This window comes from Vidua macroura, chromosome 4, assembly GCF_024509145.1.
Source record: "Vidua macroura isolate BioBank_ID:100142 chromosome 4, ASM2450914v1, whole genome shotgun sequence".
NCBI lineage: Eukaryota > Metazoa > Chordata > Aves > Passeriformes > Viduidae > Vidua > Vidua macroura.
This window is the reverse complement of record NC_071574.1, coordinates 41,934,668-41,958,255: the sequence shown is the minus strand read 5'-3', so window position 1 is coordinate 41,958,255 and position 23,588 is coordinate 41,934,668. Positions and strand designations below refer to the sequence as shown.

The 23,588-nt window shown below is 43.9% G+C and overlaps 1 protein-coding gene across 2 annotated transcripts; it reads right to left on the bottom strand.

The window, feature by feature from the left end:
- Positions 1-20,890: 20,890 nt before the first annotated feature.
- On the bottom strand, positions 20,891-22,445 carry HELT (helt bHLH transcription factor). 2 transcript variants are annotated; one of them, XM_053976378.1, is made up of 4 exons: positions 22,419-22,445; positions 21,934-22,038; positions 21,691-21,787; positions 20,891-21,567 (listed from the first exon to the last, which is right to left on the bottom strand). In XM_053976378.1, exons 1-4 carry the CDS (start codon positions 22,443-22,445, stop codon positions 21,071-21,073), a joined length of 726 nt encoding a protein of 241 aa, XP_053832353.1. In that variant the 3' UTR covers positions 20,891-21,070. The 2 variants fall into 2 exon arrangements, with proteins under 2 accessions (XP_053832353.1, XP_053832354.1); XM_053976379.1 differs by having other exon boundaries at positions 20,891-21,564.
- Between the last annotated feature and the right edge of the window lie 1,143 nt (positions 22,446-23,588).

Below are 23,588 nucleotides of genomic sequence, written 5' to 3'. Positions count from 1 at the left end.
AGTGCAAAACTTAGATGAGAAAGAGAAGTTGTTGGATTTTGGGAAAAGGTCTTTGAAGACCAAAGGAGGGAAAAAATCCAGATCACCAGGATCCACAATAAATACAACAGAAGTTTTAGAACTTCTCTCCTGGGCTGCTCCTTTCTTCTCCCTTCACCTCTAACAGCATTTTAAAAGCTGATATTGGCTTTTTTTATGATGTCAGGGTTGTCACCATTGTAATGAGCATGAAGCTGAAGTTAAAGCTGTATAAAGCAATATAGTAATTTTATCAGATGTTATTGATAAGGTTGGAGGGAAGCCATCTTCAGTGAAGAGAAACTTGCAGCCAAAATTCCTCAGCAAGGCCAATGTGTTTTTACACACAGATCCTTCCTTCATGACCTTTTCCTTCACTCATTCAATGGCCTTCGGCTCAGAAAAGAGGCCAGCACCCAACTGTTATGGAAGGGCCATGTGTTTTGCAGGATGTTAGCCTATTTGTGGATACATCTTAAAATGCCCACTGCCTTTTTAAAGTCACCTTAGAGCATTGGCATTTTTAAGAAATAAACATTCCTTTGAATTTTCAAGGAAAAGTCTCTGCAAGGTACAAATCTCTGCAAGATTTGGCAGGTTTTGGTGGATTTAGTATGTGTTTTACCAAAAAAGTTCACTCTGGAGATGTTTTTTGATTTTGCCCTTATCCTGTCTTAAAGAAATCAGTATTTTGTTGTGTTACTTCACAAACATGTTTTTATAGACCATTTCAAGCATAAGGAGCAGGACAGGGGGCACAATGTGATTGATATTTCTGAGAGAAGCCCAGAGAGACTAGGAGAGTCTTAGAAAAGAAGGGGAATGACAGTATGGCATGACTTCACATACTATGATAGAGGTATCATATTTTATCTACATCTGTTGACGTCAACTTTGTCCCATATTGAGATTTCAAAAGACGAGTTCCCTTTAGTCTTCGCAGCTTTATCTTTGCTTTTTTTTCCAGGTTTTGCTCACAGAATCAGCACATTAGTCACATTCCTACAGCATTCTAAAATTCTACACTCCTTCTAAACCTCAAGCAAGTTTCCAGTGGGACCTGAGCCATTTGTGGGTCTTGTGATGGTCTTTTTCTAAATAGCTGGAATATTTCTTTTGTATTAGGATGAAAAAATTATAAAGGGGTACTATTGTGTATTTGATTTCACCTAAAAGTAATGAAGTCATGTTTACTCTGCACATGAAAGATTTCTAAAAGGAAATTTCTGTTGTTTTGGTGACATTAGTAAATAAATATTGTAAGACCACAGCATTAGGGATTTTAAATTTTTTTTCTGTGTTGTGCATAACTGAATGACTATTTCAGACACACTTTATATAAAAAAAAAGAAAAAAAAAAACCTGAGAGCAATGGCTAACAAGCAAGGCTGAGAAAGTTATATTCAAGTTACTTTGTGCCCTCTGTCCCTGTGACCTTACTGTGCTGAGCCACTAGTATCCTGTCCATTTTATTTACCACTGGAGGATAAAAACCCAAATCCTTTCGTGTTCTTGGAATGGTTCCAAAACAGAGCAGATATTGCCTCCTGAAGGTGACCTGTTTTAGGGGTGTTTACCCTTGCTAGATTCTGTTTTGCCATTATTAAAATGCCACAGTGAAGCATTTACTAGCTTTGTCCCTATATTTACAATACCTTTTGACAGAGATGTCTAAGAGCTTTAAACATATGCTTTAAACAGTGCATGGTTGGCTCTGACATTTGTTACAAATCTTTTCAGAGGGCCATGTGGAACTGTTCTAATCCGGGAAGAGCCACTGACTCGCTGTGTGATCTGACAGAGTGACATATCACTTGACCTCAGTCACAGCAGCTGTAAAATGGAGTGAAAATACAGGGAGAAAAACGGAGGATGCCTTCTGGCAGAGCTTTCTTGAGCAAATAGGGTTCAAACTTGTGGCTTGGCTTCTTTCTTATTCCTCCAAAAGTTTGTGATTAGTTTTAGATCAGAATTAGGTTTTCCAACAACTATTTTTAATTCCTTTTGACAGTGGCAGTATTCCTTATGCAGTCATCTCATCCTGGGTGCTCGGGGTGGAAAGAGACACTGGAGCCTGGGGTGTACCGATGGTCTAATAAAGGCCTCTCCCGGTCGGCCAGTTTTGCAGGGCGGAAGCAGAAGCGTTTCACTCAAAAATGTTCCTCCCTTCCTGCCGCTCTCGGAGCCGGGGCACAGCGGCGGCGCGGGGCGCGGTGAGCGCCGCCGCCGCCTCGGGCCTGCGCCGGGGCCTGCAGGGGGCGCAGCGGCGCCGCTCCGCCGGCACGGCCCGGCCCGGGACTGCGGGGCGCTCCGCACCGGAGCCCCGGGAACGCCCGAGAGCCGGGATCCCGCGCCCCTGCACCCCGGGACATGCCACCCCCGCATTCTCGGGACCCCGGGAGCACCGGCCTCCACAATCCCGAATCCCCGACTCCCGCACCGCCGGGACCCTTCCCCTCTATACCTCGGGGACTGAGGAGCGGGAGGAGGAAGGAAATAGTTTTGCTCCCGGTGATAAGCTCTTCGTGAAATCAGAAAGAAACACTGCAGCTTTCCCCCTGCATTTTACGTGGGAATACAGCGTTTGGTTTGGGGGTTTTTGTGCGTCTGTAGGAGTTATTTTGTTTGTGGGAGTTGTTGTTTGTTTGGATTTTGGTTTGGTTCATGTTTTGGTTTTCATTTCATGTTTTTGTCAGTTGGTTATTGTGGGAGTGCTGGAAAAGTTTGAAAATCCCGCGAGATGCAGAAGGCCGTGTTTTCTGTGAGATAGCTGCGGGTGCTTTAAACAGCAGCTGAAACTCGATCCCGTTCAGACAACTCCAAGTATGGGAGCTTGGTAGAAATGCCACGCTTGGGGCAACAAGGCTTTCCCCTAACCAACTTCGTGACCAGCATTCAGATCTCATCTAGCACACATCTGAGGATAACCTTATGCCAGAGTCGATGTTGCTGCCTGTTCAGTACACTTACTTTTAATCTTAGATTTGCTGCTATTTATTTGTGTCAAATCTTCCCCACCATAGCTGTTCTTCATACAGTTGAATTAACAAACATCTGCAAAGGTACTCTAGTTTGCATCTGGATGTCCCTCCTCTGCAAAGAAATTGTTGGGCAGAATGGAAGAATGCTTGTGCTGGTGGAACTCTTCCCAGGGCTAACTGGGCTCTAGTGAGCCTTGTTTTGGAGCGTGACCTGGCAAAGTTGGGAGGTGGAAAAGGAGGAGGGATAGCTTTTCCAGATGATGGAACTTTGAAACAGACTTAGGGCTGCTGTCAAATCTTTTAAACCCCAAGCTGGTTTAAATCCCATTTTAACGGAAGACTGAGGGACAGACAGAAGGGCCCAGCCTCCATCCTCAGGCACGTTACATGCAGAGATGAAGGGAGGCAAGCGAAGTTGGAAATCAGTGCACTAAAGGAGCCTCACTGCAGCCTGTAGCCAGGTTGCTGTCGCACAGCCTCTGCTGGAGCCGCTTGGCACAGCCACTGGAGCTGACATCCTGCTTGAACTGTTGTGTCCCACTTGCATTCCTGAGCCGTCAGACAACAGCACGTGGATGTGCAGGCAGCAGTCAGCAGTGCATGCCTAGCAAGTCTGTTACAAAAATAGAAACACAATAGATCTTTCCACCTGCCAGTGAGTCTTTCTCAGTCCTTACTGTTTTTTACTGCCAGTGAAATATAGAGGCATGTGAGATGCTGTGTCCCAGCTGGACCTGACCTGTGCACATCTTAGGGTGTTCTGATCTAGTTTCCATCCAGGCAAAAGCAAATAATTTTGATTTGAGTCTACCCAAAGGTTTAAAACAGTAATTATTGTAAATGGGCTGTTGGAACAGGCCTTTTTCATAATTCTTCTATTCAGAATTTGCTTCATCTTATTCTCATATAAATCAGACTAGATCAGTTTGAAAGGCTGAAGCAATTACAAACCAAGGAACCTTAGCATGGGAAGATCAGGCTGCTACTTTGCCCAGCCATCTTACAAGTGCTCTCATTGCCATTAGTGACCTGGCACGCTTGGGTGCCTGATCTACTAATTTCACCTCCATCAACAATTGATGCATGACCACGTGAATCACCCTGGGCCAGGAGTACACAGTGTATATTGCTTTCATAAGGCCATCACTTCCTTGGGATGGTTGCACCAACTCATATGGTTTAACATTTCATCTATAGGAATTGCTTGAATTTCTCTGAGACTGGTAACAATTAGGTGATTATTATTGGATGCTTCACCAGCAAACTGTAATTTAATGTGCCTTGTATGCAGAAATAATCTAGTTAATTTCTGGTTTTGATTTTCAGACACTTGCACAAGAATTGCCAATAGACAAAGAGCAGCTAAGGTCTATAAAATCTATTTTTCACTTTTAGTTCATAATTTCATGCTGCTTTTTTAATGTGACTTTGAATTATCACTGTTACCTCCTGTGTTTCTGTAAAGAAGGAGAAAGAACTAGTTTCCATCCCAGGGATATGTGATGTCATACCTGCTATTTTCTTTTCCTTTCTTTTCCTAGACCATCTAGATGGGATATCTTATTAAAAAAAAAATAGAATATGATAACAGTTCTAGGAGAAACGCTTGAATAATTTAATCCAGTTTTCTGAATTAGACAAAGCATCTTGCTCTGTATTTACACTTGACTTTTAATTAACTCTTTGATGTGTTTGCAACATCTCAGCAGTCAGGGAGACCTTGTGAAGCTGTTTCCCTCCACTTAGTAGTCTCCTGTAAGATTTGAAAGAAATGATCTGCAAATTTTTTTCATATTTCCTGTGATAGCTTCTAATCAGTATGAAATGTGAAAATGCCATTTCTTCTAAACAATAATATATTTGATTGTATATAAATTTTCATATGCTTATTTCAGATCAAAGTATAAGAAACAATATATACATTGTCTCTGGAAGGGGCAGAGTTTCTCTGGAATACTACTACTTCTGTAGACTTTTTAAGGGCTCTGTGCTGATGCTATCCAGCAAAATAATTTGCTTCTTTGATTTCTTTGCCTCCACGTCTTCCCTTTAAATTCAACCAAAGCAAATTTTGCCAGACTGCTTTCCTTGAGAGGAAGGCTGCAATATGCATCTGTGCTAGCCAAACAGCTAATTCCCTGTTTCATTTCCTGAAAACACCTAAATAGGGCTGAGCTGCTGGGTGTCTGGACTTCTCTCTGCTCTCTGTATTGTATATATTATCTCAGACCCTGTTCAGAAGACTATATAAAAGAGCAACAGCAGCTGTGACCAGCCACACAGTAAGTATATTACAAGTTCATCCTTCCTCCCACAAACATATTTAAGTTTGTTTAATATTATAATATTTGAAAGAAGACCAGTCTTGTTGAATATTGTAATATTTGAAGGAAATCCAGTCTGTATTTTTTTATGACTAAGCAGAGTTTGAAGGAATGGATTTGTTGCTAGTTCAGACTAGCAACATACCCATTTGGGGACTAGTCCCCTTTGATTTTTGACGCTGGGGACTAACACGGTGTTTCAATTTCAGAACTTGCACATTTTGAGTGGTAGGGAAAATATAAAGGGGTCTTAAAAACACTTGTGTGGTAGCAGCCATCATCATAGACCAGATCCCAAAGGGCAGATTTGCATTGCACTTGCCACCTTAGTCTTTGTGTTGCTGAATGTCTGATCAGCCAAGTCAAAGTTCCTATTCTCTAAGAAGGACTCTTTGGTCACTTAGTGATCTATTTATTAATGCAAACTATCTGTTCTGCTCTGACAGGAATTTTATAGTAATGTCTTTCTTAACATTGTTCTACTTTTGCACATCTTTTTATGATCTTGTATGTTTTTCCCCCTTTATCCTTTATGCTGAAAAAAATCTAAAACAATAGTTATCATACATTTAAATGGACTTTGTCTGTTTCTTATTAAGAAGAAATCTTTGGTTTTCAGTAAAATGGATCTGTTTGGATAGGTCTTTTTTCAAGGAGACAAAATTTTCATTGGAAAGGTAGCATAATATTCTGATTTGTCTTACTTAGAAGTTATTCTTCTTTGAAGGCTAATCCAGCTGAGAAAATCTATGGTACCATCCTTTACCTTCAGTGTTGTGAAAATGCAAGGGATTTCAACACCTTAGCTCCCTGAACTAGGATGGTGCTGAGAAGGTCTAGGCAGAATGGCTCTGTGGGTCCACATCTTAAACCAAAAGCAGAACAACAATAACAATTACAATAATTGTTGATACATATTAAATACAAAAGCAATAGTTGTTCAGGTCTCTCATTTACATACATGAAAACAGAAGTAAAAACTGTGCCTGCACACATCCTTCAGTGCCATGGACAGATGGTACTGGAGCATAGCCTTACTATTTCTGAGCTTGACATTCCAAACTTGTCCACAGCATCTCTGAAGGAAAGAGTTCTTTTAAACAAAAAATGTTAGAGATGCCAGAATTTAATAACAGTAAGCAATATAAGATATTTCTATACTTCAGTCTTGTACTCTACATGAAAGGCTATTAAAACCTCTGATAATTTTATATCCTATAATTTGCAACCACTTCCAGTAGGTTGGTAGTTAATGACAATGTCACTAGCTGATGGGATCCTATTCAAGGCTAAACTTCAGAGTCCAGTGGTTCCTGGAAGAATCTTCTTTTGGGGTTGGGTTGTGTGAATTCACCTCCTTGCCCATTTAACTGTGCAGAGCTCCAGAAGCAGCAAGATGTCCCTGTTTTAGTTTGCCCATATTTCATTTATTAGGCCTATGAATCTAGTGTCTTTGTAATCTACTGTACTGCTGCTCCCTGTAGGAGTCGGACTACCAGCTACCAGAAAACATTGATGAACGGCAGCTGTGCATACAGCAGGGAATAGATAGAGCAAAGGGGAAGGTCTCTTGGGCATCCCTGAGCAAAGTGTGCTAGGAAACTTCTTAATTAGCAGCAAAAAAGAAATTTTTATTCTACACAATTATGGAAGTGAACACCATACCAAAGATGGAAAAATTGGAACATAATACTGGAAGTATTCTACTTCCAATATTAATAATACTCATAGAAATACTAATATTTCATCTAATGACTGTGACACCAGAAGTAGGCAGGTCGCAATGAAGTTTGCTTATGAGATAAAGCTGTGAAACATTGTCAATATAATGAAGTCAGAGACAACATTAGAAGGTGAATTGGATAGTCTTGGGGATGAGACTAACACTAGATCATGTCCTTGCATACTGATAGAAAGTATTTCTCTTATGAGCTGGGACTCAGTCCATTTGAAAGGATGGCCAAGAAGAGGCCTAGCCTGTTCTGCTTGTTCCTGACACAGCTGAACTCTCGATGCTATTTAACTCTGCTTTTGGCTCTTGCCATTTTAAAAGGCACCCTGACAGCTGATGGACTAAGAGCACAGGTCAGCAGGCTCCCTGCTTACCGTGTGTCACAGCTCTCGGTGGGCTGCAGAAGGCAAGTGGTAGTGTATTAGTGACCTGCTGGCATTCATTGTCACTGAATTCATCCTCACGCATTACATTCAGGGGAGGAAGGAGGACTTTATCACTGCAAGGAGGAAGCAGACTTTCTACATAGCCTGTGTTGTTTCTATTTTGCATAGCTTGAGAAATTGGCTCATTGAACTTTTAATCTGAGGTAATGTTTTAAATTTAGTAATATTAAAGATATATTTTCTTTAAAGTGCCCTCTACCTTTTCTTTAGTAGCCTGTTCTCCAATAGGACATGATGAAGACTGGTTTTGAGAAGAGGGCCTAAGTATGGCCAAGAGCAGGGAAATACCATGTGCAAAGCAGAAGTGGATAAACCTGCCTGTCTGGTTCCAAGATGTGTCTCATGGGGCAGTTTTATGATCCCTAGCATAGCTACTGATGCTTGTCCTGAAGAAAGACATTGTGATCTTTCCTGACCAAATATCTACAATCCCTTTCTGGAGTTAGTAAAAAATCTTCCTTACCAGACAACCTTTAAGTGTATCTCTGCAGAAGGACATAAAACCCAGCAGGACTCCCTTATCACATGGCATTAACTGATGTGATGCTGTCGTTTTCGATATGTGTGACTTCTTGCCTCCAACCCCCATGCTGAGATCTCGTGTTCCTTTTTTCCTGAGGGTCATGTTGTACACAGAGTCCCCACTGTGGCTTTGCTCTGCTGGGTCAAGGGAAACATGAGATGACAATTTAGCCTTTCCTATAAATGGTAAAATGTAGAGAAGAAAAAAGTGAGAGGTGTTGTGGATTTCATCTTCAAGGCAGAATTCATAAATCAGGGAAAAATGTAAAGATGGACCCTCTCCAGGGCTTTTGACATCCTGTACCTTTAAGAGAGGAGTAGCAGGGTGGCATCTCAGAGGCCCTGTAACTGTCCCAGATTTTAACTGTTTTCTTCTGAATAGCAAATATGTGACTCAAAGAGTGCAAAAGATTCTTGTATTTTTCCAGTAGCAGCACTGGAAAAATTTAATGTACATATAAGATCCAGCATCCTTGTAGGTTGCTGGTGTTTTCTGCAACTTTTTGTAAGTTTGGGGAAAACTTAATAAGTACTGTTTCTCTTTCTTTCTTTAAAAAAGACAGGGAGAGAAAGCCTGCATTTTCTGCCATTTCCCAAGAGGCTTTTTATCTGTTTAAACCAACTAGGGATTTTTCACATATTGACATAAGCATTCATTTGCTAATTTGCTGGACATTAAACTGCACAGCATTCTTGAATGAGACTGGAATACTTGGGTACTTAGTGCTGCTCAGACCCCGCATCATTCCCAGTACACATATGGTTTTCCTCCTCTATCTCCTAGATAAAAGTCACTGTTTGATCGCCTTAAGGAAAAGAATGAGTTAAATGGACCAATATTCTACCCTTGGCTCTAAAACTGGGCCTTTTCAGAAACTCCTCAGCACCTGCAGCAGCTAGGTCATTTGCACATACATAAATAAATAAATTAACAATGAATAAATAATTTAATCCCACCACACAATGCCACCTTGCAGATCTGATCCTTTGCTCCCAGTGAATTTGTCCATTCCTAATTCTTTTTGATAAAGTCCTCAGATACTTGCTGACTGTCAGTCTAATTTTCTTATTGTTTTCGCTTGATTAGTTCTGTATGACCTAAGGTCGCCCTTAAAATCCACATCTCTCGTGAAGACTCCGAAAGGCCTTCATTTTTTCAAAGGGATGGAAAGTGCCTGCCATTTCTTCGGACAAAAGCCTGGAAGGTTTTCAGTTATTAGCCTCCTGAAGCAGCCCTTTCGCTCACCCAAGCGCAAAAAAAACTCATTAGGGGGCACCTTTCTTTCTGGCTTCTTTATCTGACGCATGTAGGGTTTACGTGTTTCAAGATTTGCAGGTCTTGGATGAATTTGGATAGCCTCGCTTTTAACCCTGCTGGACTGTGGCTATGCCCACCACAGACATTTGCCTCAGCTCCATGCCCTTAAGCACCTGGATGTGCTCTGTTTTTCTGAAAGCTGCTTTGCACCCGCTTTGTGGTGCTGCGGCACTGGGAAAGCGCGCTCGTGAAGGGGATGGGTGGAAAGGCAGGCACGCCTGCCAACACGTTATATCTGGGCATCTTGCCCTTCAGAGGGCATGTGCAAAGCTGCCAGCTCCTGCATTCACTTGAGCTGCCAGAGGTTATAAATCACAACAGCATCTGATCTGCTGTGCTTAAACAGTGCTGCCCAGCAACACCACACCTCTCGTTATCTTTTAAAAGGTTACCTTTTAAGAATTAAAATCACTGGAAATTGTACTGGCAGGTATTACAGTGATGAATGTTGCTCACTTGCCTAGGCGCCTGTATTTTGTTAAGGAGAGACCTCATGACTGAAGAAAGAGGAGCAAACTGATTGTTTCTCTTTCATAAAAGGGCTGCCTAGTGTCTCTGATGAGAGACCTCAGTTCAGGCTGGGATCTGAGACTAAAGAGGAGAATGATTCACAGACTTAAAAGGAAAATAAGCAGATCTTAAAAATGTCGAAGCCAGGAAGATAAGTCAGGGCAGGTATAGAAAAGCAGGTGTCTTGCTCCTGCAATGCTATTTCTTTTGGTCCTGAAGAACAGCTGGTCTTCCACTTGGCTAGAACTAACTGATCCTTCTGGGTTAAAATTCAGTAGAAAAGCTCAGGGCTGCAGCTGAAGTCCTACTTCCAAGCATGCAGGGTGGCAGTTTTGTAGGTGTTAATCTTTGTCCTGGCTATTTTCAGGGACTGAGTCCTTGTTGGGTTGGAAGAATGTACCATTATGACCACTATTTTTCTCCAGGCCTGCCAGCTCCTATGATATTTCTGTGGTATTGACACTTTACCTCAATCTAGTTTTCCTCTGCAATCTGGTTCCTCTGAAATCTGAGGCAGCACCTAGTAAAGTAAAGGAAGTCATGTGCATAAGGCTGAGCTTATAAGCAAATCCTTGCAGGGTCAACACTACATTATCAACAATGTATAATATGCATTATTTTTTCCACTGGCATAAATTTTGAGCAATGATTAGTTGGATATAGTGTCAAATAGCATGGAAACTATATGATCTACTCCATAGTTCAAAATAATAGCTACATTATGGTCTGAAGAATGGCAGAAATAAGGAGAAATGAGAAACTAGAAAAGAATTTGGGACTGCGACTTAGCAATAATCATGAAATCATGAAATGGTTTTGTTTGAAAGGGACATTAAAGATCATCTAGTTAATCTTGACTTTGGGACCTCTGTCAGTAGGGTCCTGCTTGCTCTTTCTAATCTGTCAACTGGTTAATCTCATCTCCTAGAAAACTTCAGGATGATAGTGGGTCCTGGAATACATCATTGGGACCACATAGAAATTGTGATATTGTGGTATATTGAGTCTGTAGAGGCCTCTGAAGGCACCAGAAGACAAACCACAAGAAGAAATTGTACCAGCATGATAACAGGAAGAGTATTTTTAATAGTTTTTTTGCATTGGTTTCTTTTTCTGCCTCAAGCTATGCAGGAGCATTTTAAGCTAATGGAAGAAACACTGTGCAGTGATAAAGAAGGAATTTGGAGATAGAGATGGAGATGAAGTTAACCCTCAGTGTCTCCCTCAGGAAACCATGCATTTTATGATGAAGTAATAAGACAATACAGCCTTGGAAATCATGGTGACAATGAGGCTGAACCATGATTAGTGGTGACATCCCTGGAGATCCATTAATATCCTTCATTCATAGGATCTGAGCAAGCATCATTTAGCAGTGTGGTGCCATAGTTAGCATGTTAACTATAATCTGTAGAAAAATTTCTGAAGTTAATCAATGACTTTGCTGGGAGTTTGCTGGAAAAGTACACTGTTATTTGGCTAATAATTAGAGTAACTTCTTGTTTTTCTTCAAAATAGTCATTAGCTATTTTTGGTGGTGTCCTGTGCAGGGCCAGGAGTTGGACTTTGATGATCCTTGTATGTCCCTTCCAATTCAGGATATTTTATGGTTTTATAATTTAGTGTCCTTACACTTTGTTTAAAGCCTGACTATAATCATGGCACATTCTTTTAGGATATGGAGGGAAGGTTTAACAACCAGTCTGAAATCTAGTTATAAGGACAAAACATTGGGTCTTCGGGAGTTTGTGAGACATTTGGCTACTCCTTGAGCTCAGCATATTTTCCCAATGCCAGGCATTGTCCATTCTGAAAAGGAGCCAATAATTTAAGATTATGAAGAAGCTCAGCTGTGATTCTGGCGTGCTGGTAGTCAGGTGTGAGCAAATATAATTTCTTTCAGTAGGGAAAGAAATGGTGGTTGTGAAACTGTGTTCTAACATGGTGCACTGTTCCAAAAATGCAAAGAAACTGGATGAGTAAGGGGTTCAGCACCAAAATAGCACCTTGTCTAAGCATAATCTTTCTTTTTAAAATGTACAAAGCACAAGCTTCAGCATCAAAACTGGTTGCTGAAAAATTCTAAATAATAATAATTTTTTCCTAAAGATAGGTTGAAAGATTGGCTATGCTATGATGTATCTATTTGTAATGAAATGCCAACTCCTAAGTACACTTAGAAGAACACAGCACTTCACTCATGTTAACACACTGGTAAAGCACACTGGTACCACACACTGGTAAAGTTTCAGTGACTGTGATGAAGGAAAGGAAAAGAGAGGAGAGGAGAAAATAACTTATTTCCATTTAAAGCAATGGAAAGCAAAATTCTTTCCTAGTATGGATGTGCTTAATAATATCAGTTTTCTTATTTTACATGTAGATGTTTCATACATAAAGTCCTTGAAGCCCTTTGCTTCATGGTGGCAAAGGTGGCAGGGGAATAACGTGGCTGTAATTATGCAGACATTTCAGAGTTAAACCAGTGCTGTGGAGGGGCTCAAGCTTCTGAACTTGACATTTTGACAACCAGATTATGGAGAAAGGACACTGGCCTTCAGTGGATAGCTAACAATTTTGTCTGAAACAGTGCTTGCTGGAGGGAAATAGTAAATAACCCATTCTTCCCCACATAAAATTCTTTCCATCTGGTCTGTAGTACATGCAACTAGTATGTAAAAAATATAAACTCCACAGCTGTTTCAGTTCAGGGATTGAACTTGTTACACCTTCTGACTGTGTAACAGGTACACAAAAACCAGGATTTTCTTTTTAAATTAAATGAAATATTTTAGCATGGAGATGTCTAGCCCTGTTTGAAATATCTGAGCAGATAAATTAGACTACTTGCCAGGCAACAATGAAGAAGGGATTCAGCTGCCCTGATTTTTTCCCCTGCTTGTATATCTGAATCTGACCTATTGATCCCACATTCCCTCAAAATTAAAAAGGGAAAGATATGTATTCCAAGGAAAATGTTACTTATTTTTAAGGGAGAAAATAAAATCAGTTTGATAAATTATCCTGAGGAGCTGCCTGTTTATTCCTCTTGACTAGAAACATTGCTTTGAATGATTAATTAATTCTCAGATCATTTCCTTTGAGACAGCTAACTGTTTTATGTCAGATGGTCATAAATTTCAGTATGTTCTTCTATTATCACACCACTCAAAAGATTTTTCCTGTGTGGTATGGTCTTGTTTTATAACCAAGTAATTTTTCTAAGTACATGAATAAAAAAGTCCAGCTGGTCCCATCCCATCCTTCTATTTTAGTCTGGTAAGGAATGAAACCTGCCAGCATTTTGCCTGTGTATTTGTGGACCTATGACCTCATCTTATGTCCTGGCCTAGGATTGGATGATCAAAGGCATTCTGTGCCCTACAAAATTGTTGTCATTTTCCTGAAAAAAAGAAAACTTTGGGTTTTTTCTGTTTGCAGTTACTATGCCTGGAAAACTTTTTGAAAGGCCTTTAGGAAGCTGGATGCTGGCAGCAGGAGTTACCTCTCTGTTCCAGAACTCTAATCTCAAAATCCCTGTAACTTCCTGATAAAACAGGAAGTTTAGCATTCTCTCTCTATATTTGATCTCAATCTGAAAATTGATTTTAAATCTTTTTTGGAAGAGCTTCATAAAAAAGCTGGCCAAATACAAACCCCAGAACTCCTTTGCAAAACTGCTATAAATAAACATAGGATATTCCCATGGCAAGCAGAACAGCACTTGTGTTCTCCCAGTTGCCTGTCCTTCTATCTATGTCATACACTTCTCCTAGGGATCTTTTACCTACTTGTTGCTTGCCATAGCCAATAGTGTAAGTTGCATTGTGGAGGAGTGGTAGAAGCTCTTTCTGGGATTATAAAGCAAAGCTGACTGTAACACCATTGCTAACTGTGTGTAACATACAACAACCTAAGAAAATCAGGGGAAATTCTGCCCCTCTGCTCTGGTGAGATACCACCTGGAGTGCTACATCCAGTTCTGGGGTCCTTGGCACAGGAAGGAGCTGAACCTGTTGCAGCGAGTCCGGAGTGGGGACACCTAGTTAGTTAGAGAAATGGAGCACCTCTTTTATGGGGAAAGGCTGAGAATTGGGATTTTTCAGCCTGGAAAAGAGAAGGCTTTGGGCTGACCACTTGTGGCCTTCCAGTACCTGAAAGGAGCCTACAAAAAACATGGAGAGAGACTATTTACAAGGGCATGTGGTGACATGATAAGGAGGAATAGTTTCAAAGTGAATGCAGGTTTAAATCTGTTATTTGGAAGAAACTCTTTACTGAGAGGGTGGTGAGGCACTGAAACAGGTTGCCCAGAGAAGTTGTGGATGCCACACATCATTGTGTTCAACACCAGGCTGTTCAACACCTAGTGTTCAACCTCAGGCTGTCTGGAGGTCTGAGCAGCCTGGTCTTCTAGTGGAAGGTGTCCCTGCCCATGACAGGGATGTTGGAATTAAATGATCTTTAAGGTCCTTTCCAACCCAAATCATTCTATGATTCTTTATTAATTTCCTGGAAAGAAGATGCAAAGTTGCAATATGGAGAGTTGCAAATAGCTATTGAGAAGATGTAATATTTGATGAAGAACAGCATGCCATGTTGCTGCTTGGAACCTCGTCACCATGAGATCATTTGACCTCACAGGGTTGGATTAGCTCCTCCATATGCACACAGAGGGAGGCTGGCCTTTCCTTTAAGTGTAGATTGTTGTGCCTAGTTGCAGCATTTTTTCTTGGAAGAATATTTTATGCACTAAGTACCAGAGGCAGTAGGATCTGTTTTGTACATGACTTCACTTTCACGATCAACATAATTGTGTGTTTAAGACAAGATTAGGTTATTTTCTTCCCATACATCTTTATAAACATGTAACTGCATAGTTGAACTAATAAAATGAGCATGAGGAGCCACTGAAATATGTATTGATTACCTATTTGGCAAGCTCTCAAATGATGCAACTCCACTATGTCTTCTTGTGGAAGCAACTATAGCTTTATAGATGTCCAGGAATCTACCACCTGCACTAGCTAAAGATATACGTGCAGTATATGCATATAGGTAATGCATGTAGGAGTCCCTTGTTTGCTTTAACATACTCTCTTTTCTGCAGATGGTGCTTTATAAACAATGGTACCTTTATCATAATTGTATTAATTTTCCTACATCTTTGCTGTCTAGCAGGTTTTGACATTATGCAGTAAATGAGGTACTCTTGCTTTCACTTTTCTTCCAATTACTTCATTGCCTTTTCCAGACATCAAAGAGAATTTACAATAATAATTACAATTGCTATTATTACAGCAATAATTATTGCAATTATTTCAGTAATAAAAGGCCAAAAGTAGTTTTTCTCTCATTTTTTAAGAGAGGAGAAGGTACTGTATGAAAAAAAAAGTTTGTGGCATACAAAAATTACTACTACATCATATGATAAAAAGACATTTTGTAATGGAATAGGAAAGACTTGGGTTATATTGATTTCCTTTGAACATTCCAATATATAATTATGTTAGATGGGATACATACTGTCTCAGGGTTTCCTGAGGTTCTTGAAGTTTGGTAATCTGTTCTCAGTGAATGCCAGTGATCCCTGTTACACTTTTCTCAGTTTGAAGCCATGTAGGATTTGTTCAGTAAGTTTTGTTGTTATTGTTCCTTCTACATATTCCAGTCCTGAAACCCCAGCAGCAATTTCATAGTAAGGGTAAATTATTTCCATACTACCACCTTTAGGGGAAAACTCTATACCCTAACCTTTAGTCATGGCTGTAGTGAGCACGGTCGTATCAAAAACCTATCAGGTGTATCAAACCTTGAGGTTGCCCTAGGATACTTTAAAAGACATTTTAGTTTGGGGAAAAAAGTAGAAAAGACCAGTCCTATATCTTAGTCATAAAACACTGACCTTTTAAGGCTAATCTCTGTGAATTCTTTCCCTGGAATGGCACTAATGTAGCATACATGGGAAGCTATGAGGATTGAATAAAGCCACATTTAAACAAAGAACAGCCAAAGCAGACTAGGAATTACTGAGAAAAACTAATCTGAATCCAGGTGTACTATGGAAGAGGGCTTGTATAAGCTTCCTGTGTGAGTAGTACATAATGGCATACACATGATCACATATACCTCCAGAGGAGGAGAATGGAGGGAAAGGCAAAAGCCACAGTCTCCACTCCTCCCTAGCAGTGAGAAGGCACTGAAACCATGTCACAGCTTCCTGCTAGTGCCTCTAAACTAAACATCTCCTTCAAGCTGATATCTTGAGATCAAACCCTCCCCTGGCTGACTACCATCTGATCTCTCTTTTGAAAGGTTGAACCAGTACACAATGGTTCCTTCAAAGAACACAGAAATTGCTTTGTGAGTGGTTATGAGAAGGTGCCCCCAAAGAGGAGCACAGTTTTTAGTATTCATCCTTGAGACTTCAACTTCCTGGAAAGATGTCTAAGCCTCAGGCTAGGAACTAAGGGCAGGGAGATGGGAGGTACAGGCTGTTGAATTACAATGAAAGCACGTTCTGCCATGATCCTGGCTTTAAGGGTTCCAGTTGGACTGGGCCTGCATCCATTATTGGACTGAAAGCATAATTTTGGTGCTGGAATTCACAAGAGATGGAGATGAGCTCAGAGCTCAGGCACTGCCTGGTTTCCACAAAGCTAGTAAGAGACCGAGGTTCTCTCAACAAAATACTACAGGGTGAGCTGGTGTAAATATTTCTACATGCTCTGGGTTAAGCCCTCAGCACGGGTAAAAATAACTTCATAATGTTCGCCAAAAGCATAAGAACTGAGTCATGAATTCCCTGTTGCCTTGAAGGACTCAGTTGTTTGAAGGGCCTAGTTTTTTTAATTACACAATCATTACGTAGACTAGAACTGCACTTGGAGGTGTTGTAATCTTACAGTAATTAAAAATTAAAGTGCCTTTAACTTTTCAGAGTATACTTGCTAAAGTTTAGATTTCCTGTTAGCAAAAGTGGGTTTTTTTCAGCCTAATTAATTATATTACTTCTGATGAAGCATAATGCACATTTCAGTTGCTGTAGCTTGAAGATAAATGTTAAGCAATCTCTTTCCCGAGTTTAATATTTGTTTTGTTTGATAAATTTCCTAATTTAATATTCTGAGTTTGAATCTTACAAATTACTCCTCTTTCTTCCCATGTGATAGTCTTCAATGTTGCTTTTTCTCATCTTTTGAAAGGAGTTTTGTTTGTTTTAATATGCCACTCTATAGGCAGTATGTTATGTGGGTAGGTATCCAAGTTTTAACTTTACATACATATTAAAATTATTTTCTTGTACTTCTTTCTATAATCACCTTTCTCTTCAAGAGAATTCAGTGTTCTTTTACTAAAACAGCCTTTATGCACTATGCAGGAAAGTTTACTAGAAATAGATATGATGATGTGAGACTCACCCAAGGCAGGAGGCAAATCTGTGAGATCAGATGATACATCTCAGCAAATATAAAACTGTGGGCTGGAGGGTTTCCTTCCAAAAGTCTTCCTTTGCAAGAGGGTTGCTGCAGAAGCCTGCAGCTGCTTCAGTAGCCTGTGTCTAATACACAGACTGTTCCACAGGCAAACAGGTTTCCTCCTCCTTATAACTGATTCAATTTATAATGGAAAAACAATCGCCCTGGAGTTCTTCACATTCTCCAAGAATGTGGCAGAAGGGCAAGAAGCTTGATTGGGGTGATCATTATGCCCTGGCACCTAAGACCCCCTGCTCTCCTAAGCACTTCTGGCATGGTCTTGGTCAAATCATGCAGGCTACCTTTGAGCCTGAGGAATAGCAGCAGCATTCCATAGAGCAGGGGAACCACAAGACTTATAAACTGGCAGGATCTTCACCCCGAGAAAGGGATCATATCTGTACCACTAGGAAGCCAATTATTGTGTGCATCTCTACTGGAACAGATCTGTAATTAAGAGCCTTCATTGGTGCAGTTCCTTTTCTTTCCCTCAGCTGCTTCTTTCAAATTCATGGCTCAGTCCCTGTAGGTGTGCTAATGCAGCTCTTTGTGGTCCAGTGCTGCAAGCAGAGTCATGGACCCAATGTACAATAAAAATACTCTTTTCTAGTTAGCTACTGACCTGATTGATGAGATGGCCCAAGAATGACTGTGTTGTCCTGAATTTGGGGACTTTGTTGGTGGCATCGGCTCTGTTTCCAAGGCTGGAAACTCCACAGTGTGGCACTACCAGCAAAGCCCCTAGGACTTTGAATAATGCATTCAGACTGGTGTAAAACCATGGGAAGAAAGAAGAGTTCTGATCTGTTATATATGCTCAAAGTCCATAAACATTTTTTTACTTATTTAAATAGTAAAAATGAGACAGTAGAATTTCCTCCAAGCTTTGCCTGTTACCTGTTGAAAACATAAAGCTTTAAGATGGAGAATTTATGCACAGGCTACTTATGTTCCTTTGCTCTAATTGGTGATGTTTTATTTAAATAATAATGCAAATAAATCCTTGGGATAAATTAGGGAGTTGGAGTTGTTTTCAGTAATGCAATATTACAAAGTTCAACATAAACTCTTCTACTGTCTGAGTAAATAGCAAGAGAGAGTCAGAATCAGATGCAGAACTGTAAACTTACATTTTGCTGTGCTTTGATCCCAGCATGATTATTTGCTCTCAACATAAAGAAATTACTGAGGTGTGACTATGCTGTACAACTATTTTCTGGGGCGAGAAGAATTGCAGTACATGTAGGACATGGAATGTGTGAGGAAAAGAGAGGAATTCTGATAGCAGGGAGAAGAGGTGGAAAAGAGGGCATTAAAGGCATGGGAAAGGAAGGCAAGGCAAACTGTGGCAAAAAAGATATGAAAAGTCTAAGAAGGAGAAAGATGCTAGCTGAAGGAAAGGAATAGGACATGATAGAGCAAATCATTCACCATTAAGATTTTTAGCCAAGCAGGTGCATGACACCGAATCTAGTATTTTGGGGGCTTTGGGAATTAAAGTAGTTTATTTTCAGGAACAACCCCTCTCTATTCATTCCATGTGCTAGCTGCTCCCAGATGCCAGTAAGTGGCACTCCTGTGCCATACGATGAGCACTGCCAGCCCAAACAGGCACCACAGCCTTTAACAGGCCCAGCACAGGTGTCATCCAGCTCCTACCCACTCCCAGCAAAGTTGGAAGATGATGCTCATGTCAGAGCTAAAATAAATCTAAGGGGGGAAAAGGCTTAAAGTCTCTGTCCTATAGGCACAGAAATGTAAAATAAAATCAAGACAAATGAGCTGAACCTCTGTCAAAGGACAGCGGATGCCTATCCCAAGGGAGCTCTGTACCCCACTGCCTATGCTGACCCACCTGTGTGCACAGAGCATGGTGCACAGGTGTGGATCTGAGTTGGGAAGGCAACTCAGCTCCCATGCCTGGTACAGCTGACTTTAGCAAATTCCAAAATAATTTCGGGGCCAAAAGCAGGAGGGTGAGCTCAGAGCTCTGAAAGAGTGGAGGGAGGGGAGACTTTTATCCTAAAGTCATTGTAAAGCCAAAGAGGGGTTTATCCTCCACAGCTAAATGAAAATGAAAAGGAAAAAAAAAAAAAAAAAAAAGAAGAAGAAAAAAATGCAGGATAGCAACATTGGAGAGACAAAGACTGTCATGGACCAGTGCGAGTTTGCAAAATTATATGCAAATGACCCCAGTTTTGACCATGGTGGCCCTCTGCTAATCCCACAGAGAAAATCTACTTAGCAAAGGAAAGTTTTGTTTAATTTGGTTAGCAGAGATCAAAATGCTGAATATATTTATATTTTCAGGAAAATGCCATATGTTTAATGCTTCAGTGATAAAGTGGAATCACAAGAGCTTAAAGCACACAGAATAAAATTCATGTAGCATTTTGACCATATTCTTCACCCAGTGCTGAAAAAAATGAGTGTTGGACATGTGTCTTCATAATAGGCTCCAGCCATTCCTGCCACTGAATGTCCATATTGTTCTGTGTACACTGACCAAAAGAGAGGTTCCCTCTGGATTTACCATCCTAAAGGTGTCCTGAGGAAATGGGGGTGTTTTTCTCTCCTCCCTAGCTGACTCCTCACCATCATCCCGCCGTGTGACCTTTTCCCCACTAATCTGGGGTAGGAGCTTTTCCTGTATATACAGGTTAAATGGAAGATACACATTCCACTTTTTACTCATTGTAATGAAGATCTTTTTGTCTGTCTCTGAATAAAGGGTCGGGTTGGTTTACAAATTGCGGGTCAGCCCATTCCGCGACCTAGGCAAACAGCCCAGGTCAAATCTCCTCAAAGCCTCCCCACCCAACTGGAATAAGTTAATTTACCCCTCGACGGCTTCGGCCCCGCTGGGCATGACCGGGCTGCCCTGCTTCCAGGGGCTATGGAGACAGCCGGGACGCTTGGTTCAGGCGGGGCTGGAGTTGCCCCGTCGGGAGGGAGCTGTGCCGCGGCTCCGCGCCGGCGGCGAGGTTGGAAGGACTCGCTCCCGGAGCTTCCATTGATTTTACTCTCAGCGCCCCGCACCTCCTCTGCGACCGCCTGCCCTCCCCACCCCGTCCTGCGCCTTCACCATTATTCATCCTCCTCTGAACAAGCTGCGCTGCACAGAAATTCGCTGGCAAAGCACACGGGTGATGCCGTTCGGACACGTGCCCCTGAAGCACCCCTCCACGAGCGCGTGGGAGGGCAGCACCCGCAGGGTTTGCGGGGGAGTGGGACATCCGCCACCTCCGGGGTACCCCGACACTCCCTCCCAGCCTCCGGTGACAGCCTGGGAGCAGAAGCCGGGCGGTAGCGACACCTGGCCCGTCGCATCCTGCCCCGCCTGCCCGAAGCGCCAGCCACGGCCGGTGCGTGCAGCAAGCTCCCTGGCCCTCGCTGACCACGTCTCGCTCGTGGATTTTTTTTGCCCTGGGTGGCTGCGTGGGGAGACTCCCACCGCCACCCGAGGAAGCTCCCTCACGGAAACAAAAAGCAGCGGCGGGTATAAACTTTTATTCCAAGGCATCGCTTGTACAGGCACTGAACCCGGAGGTGGGAAGACGAGCGGGTGGGGGCAGCTTCAGGCCCCTGGAGAGGGCGGGGGCAGATCTGGGCCCCGGGGACTCATCGCCAGCCGGGACCCCTGCTCATCTCCCTGCCCCCGGCAGCCTCCCCGTGCGCCCGGGTGTAACTCGCAGTGTTCGCGGTCATAAATAGGTGTTTGTTTTCAGGCGGGACGAGTCTCTATAGCATGGAGGGGTGCTGGCCCGGGGGCAGCCCGAACGCGTTGGGGTGGGAATGGCCGAGGAGGTTGAGGTAGTGGCGGTCCAGCCCCTGCACGGATGAGAGGAAAGTGCTGCGCTGCTGGCCGGGGCTGGCGAGGGGTACGGCGGCGCTGGGCAAGTGGTAGGGCAGGGAGGGGTTGCGGGCGGCGCCGTGCCAGGGGAATGGCCCCCCCGAGGGAGGCTGGAGCACGCCCTCGGCGGGACTGTGGACGTGCCCGGGGCACTCGGGCCCAGGATGCAGCGGGTAGGAAAAGTCCGGCTCCGGGAGGGAGCCCAGGGACGTGAAGAGAGGCTCAGTAACGAAGCGTGCTTTGGACTGGAGAAAGGCCAGGATGCGGGCGTACTTGGTGTCTTTGGTCTCCATCCTCTCCACCGTCGTCAGGTAGTGGACCAGGTTCTTCATGCACTCGTGGTAGCCATAATGGAAGTAATTGGCGAACTCGGAGAGCAGCTCTGCTGGAAAGGAAAGGGAAGGTAATCGAGCTCCTCAGGATCTGGCCGGGAGAGGAGCGGGGAAGGACGCCTCCACGCCGCGAGTGACCCGGCGGGGGCCGCGGGAGGTCGCTCCCGCCCACCTACCCTTCTCCCGGCCGCGGGGAAAGTCCGCCGAGTGCAGGGCCCGCAGGTACTGCACCGTCATCTCCAGGATCTCCGCTTTCTCCAGCTTCCCCGAGCTCTGCAAGGAGCAGGGCAGGTGGGCATCACCTCTCCCGTGAGACTGCTCTGCGTTCCATTGGGCCGCCCCCTAGCCCCGCCGTATCGGGGGGGATATCGCGGCGCACCGGGGAGAAAAGGGCGTAGGGGCTGCTCCCCCCCGCCTACCTGCTTGGCCAGAGCCATGGGCACCGTCTTCCCCAGCTCGGTGAGGCAGCGGTTGATGCGGTCCCTCCTCCGCTTCTCAATCACTTTATGGGAAACCGGCGTCCTCTGCAAAACATATGGGGCGCGTTAGTGGGGAAAGAGAAAACTGATGGATCCAGTCTCGCTGTGACAGCCGCCCCCGGCCCCGGTCTCGACCCCTCCAGGGAAGCCAGTCCCCAGCCCCGCTCCGAGCAGCGGTGCCGGGCGCGACGCGGCCTCGGAAAGGATGATGCTCCGGTGGCGGGTCCTTTCCGCGCGGCCCTGGTGGCTCCCCAGCTGCGCGGACGGCCCTGGCAGGGCGGACTTGTTTTTGTGAGAGAGGTGTGGTTGTTTTTTGTGGTGGGGTGGGGGGGGGGGGGTTCGAAGGGAAAGGCGGCGAAGGTCTCGGGGCCAAGCCAGCTTGGCGGCCCCGCAGACCCGTGCGCGCAAGGCGGGCGACGACTCACCCTCCGCTCCTTGAGCTTGGAGGCCATGGTGGGCTCTGCATCCCCTCTCTCTCTGGCCCCCTTATAAAGCCATCACTTCTTGGGGGGGACCCCGGGGGGCCTCCACGGGCCCGCTGATCCCATAGGATTACGGGAGAGCGGCGCCGAGGGAGTGTATGCATTAAAGATCAGGGTGGAAGGGGGCGAGGGGATGAGGGGCTTTTTTTTCTTCTCTCTTCTTCCTTTCTCCCCCTCCTCGCCCCCGTCCACGCAGCCGGGGGCGGCCCAGCTGTGTCGCCCCACGTGGACCTCGGGGACACACGTGACTGTCCCACAATAGCGGCGGGGACGGGGCCGGGGATGCGGCGAGCGGGGCGCAGGGCGCGGTATCGCGTCCTGCGCCCCGCTCGCCGCATCCCCGGCCCCGTCCCCGCCGCCAGCCTTCAAATCCCCGGCACCCCCTACCCCTCCCCTTAGCCCCGGAGCTGACTGCATTTTAAAGCCTGTCCAGAGTCATTAAAGTAATTAAGTAAGCCCTTAATAGGCTGTTCCGCCCAGTTCAAGGGAGAACCCTTGGAGACGGAGTGGCCCCGTTTGTTCTCAGGCTTTTCTCACACGACTTGGTGACACGTCCATCTTTATAAGAGATGGCAGCGAGGATTTTTTTGTTTACACCGCTTTATGCGCCGGGGACACCCCGGCAGGTGTGGGACCGGGGGGCTGGCACACGATATCCCCCCCCATCACCCCCCCCCTTTTTTTTTCCGTCGGCCCGGGGAGGCTCTCGCCAGCCTTTGGCACACGACGCTCCTTTTTTGTGTGGTGTGCGCGTCTGTGCGTTGTTGTTTTACCCCCCTTGCTCTCCCCCTCTCCTTTGGAGAGGCTCAATTTGTAGCCTATTATCCTATAGGAAAATGTCCCATTGAAAAGTATGAATAGTTTCATTGGGCCTAAATTTTAATAATGCGGGTCAAAGAAAAGAGGGGCAAATAAAGAGGGGATCGCAGCTGGTCCGAGAGTGCATTATTCGGTGTCACCTGCGAGCGGGATCGCCGACAGACCCCCTATTCATTTGCCTAATTTTGGTCAATTTAACAAACTTCAGGAGAAATTATTGTGGCATTGTTAAGGAGGGTAAAGCTTTCTGATCGAATTAACAGCATGTTTTGATCCGGTAAATGTCATTAAAAA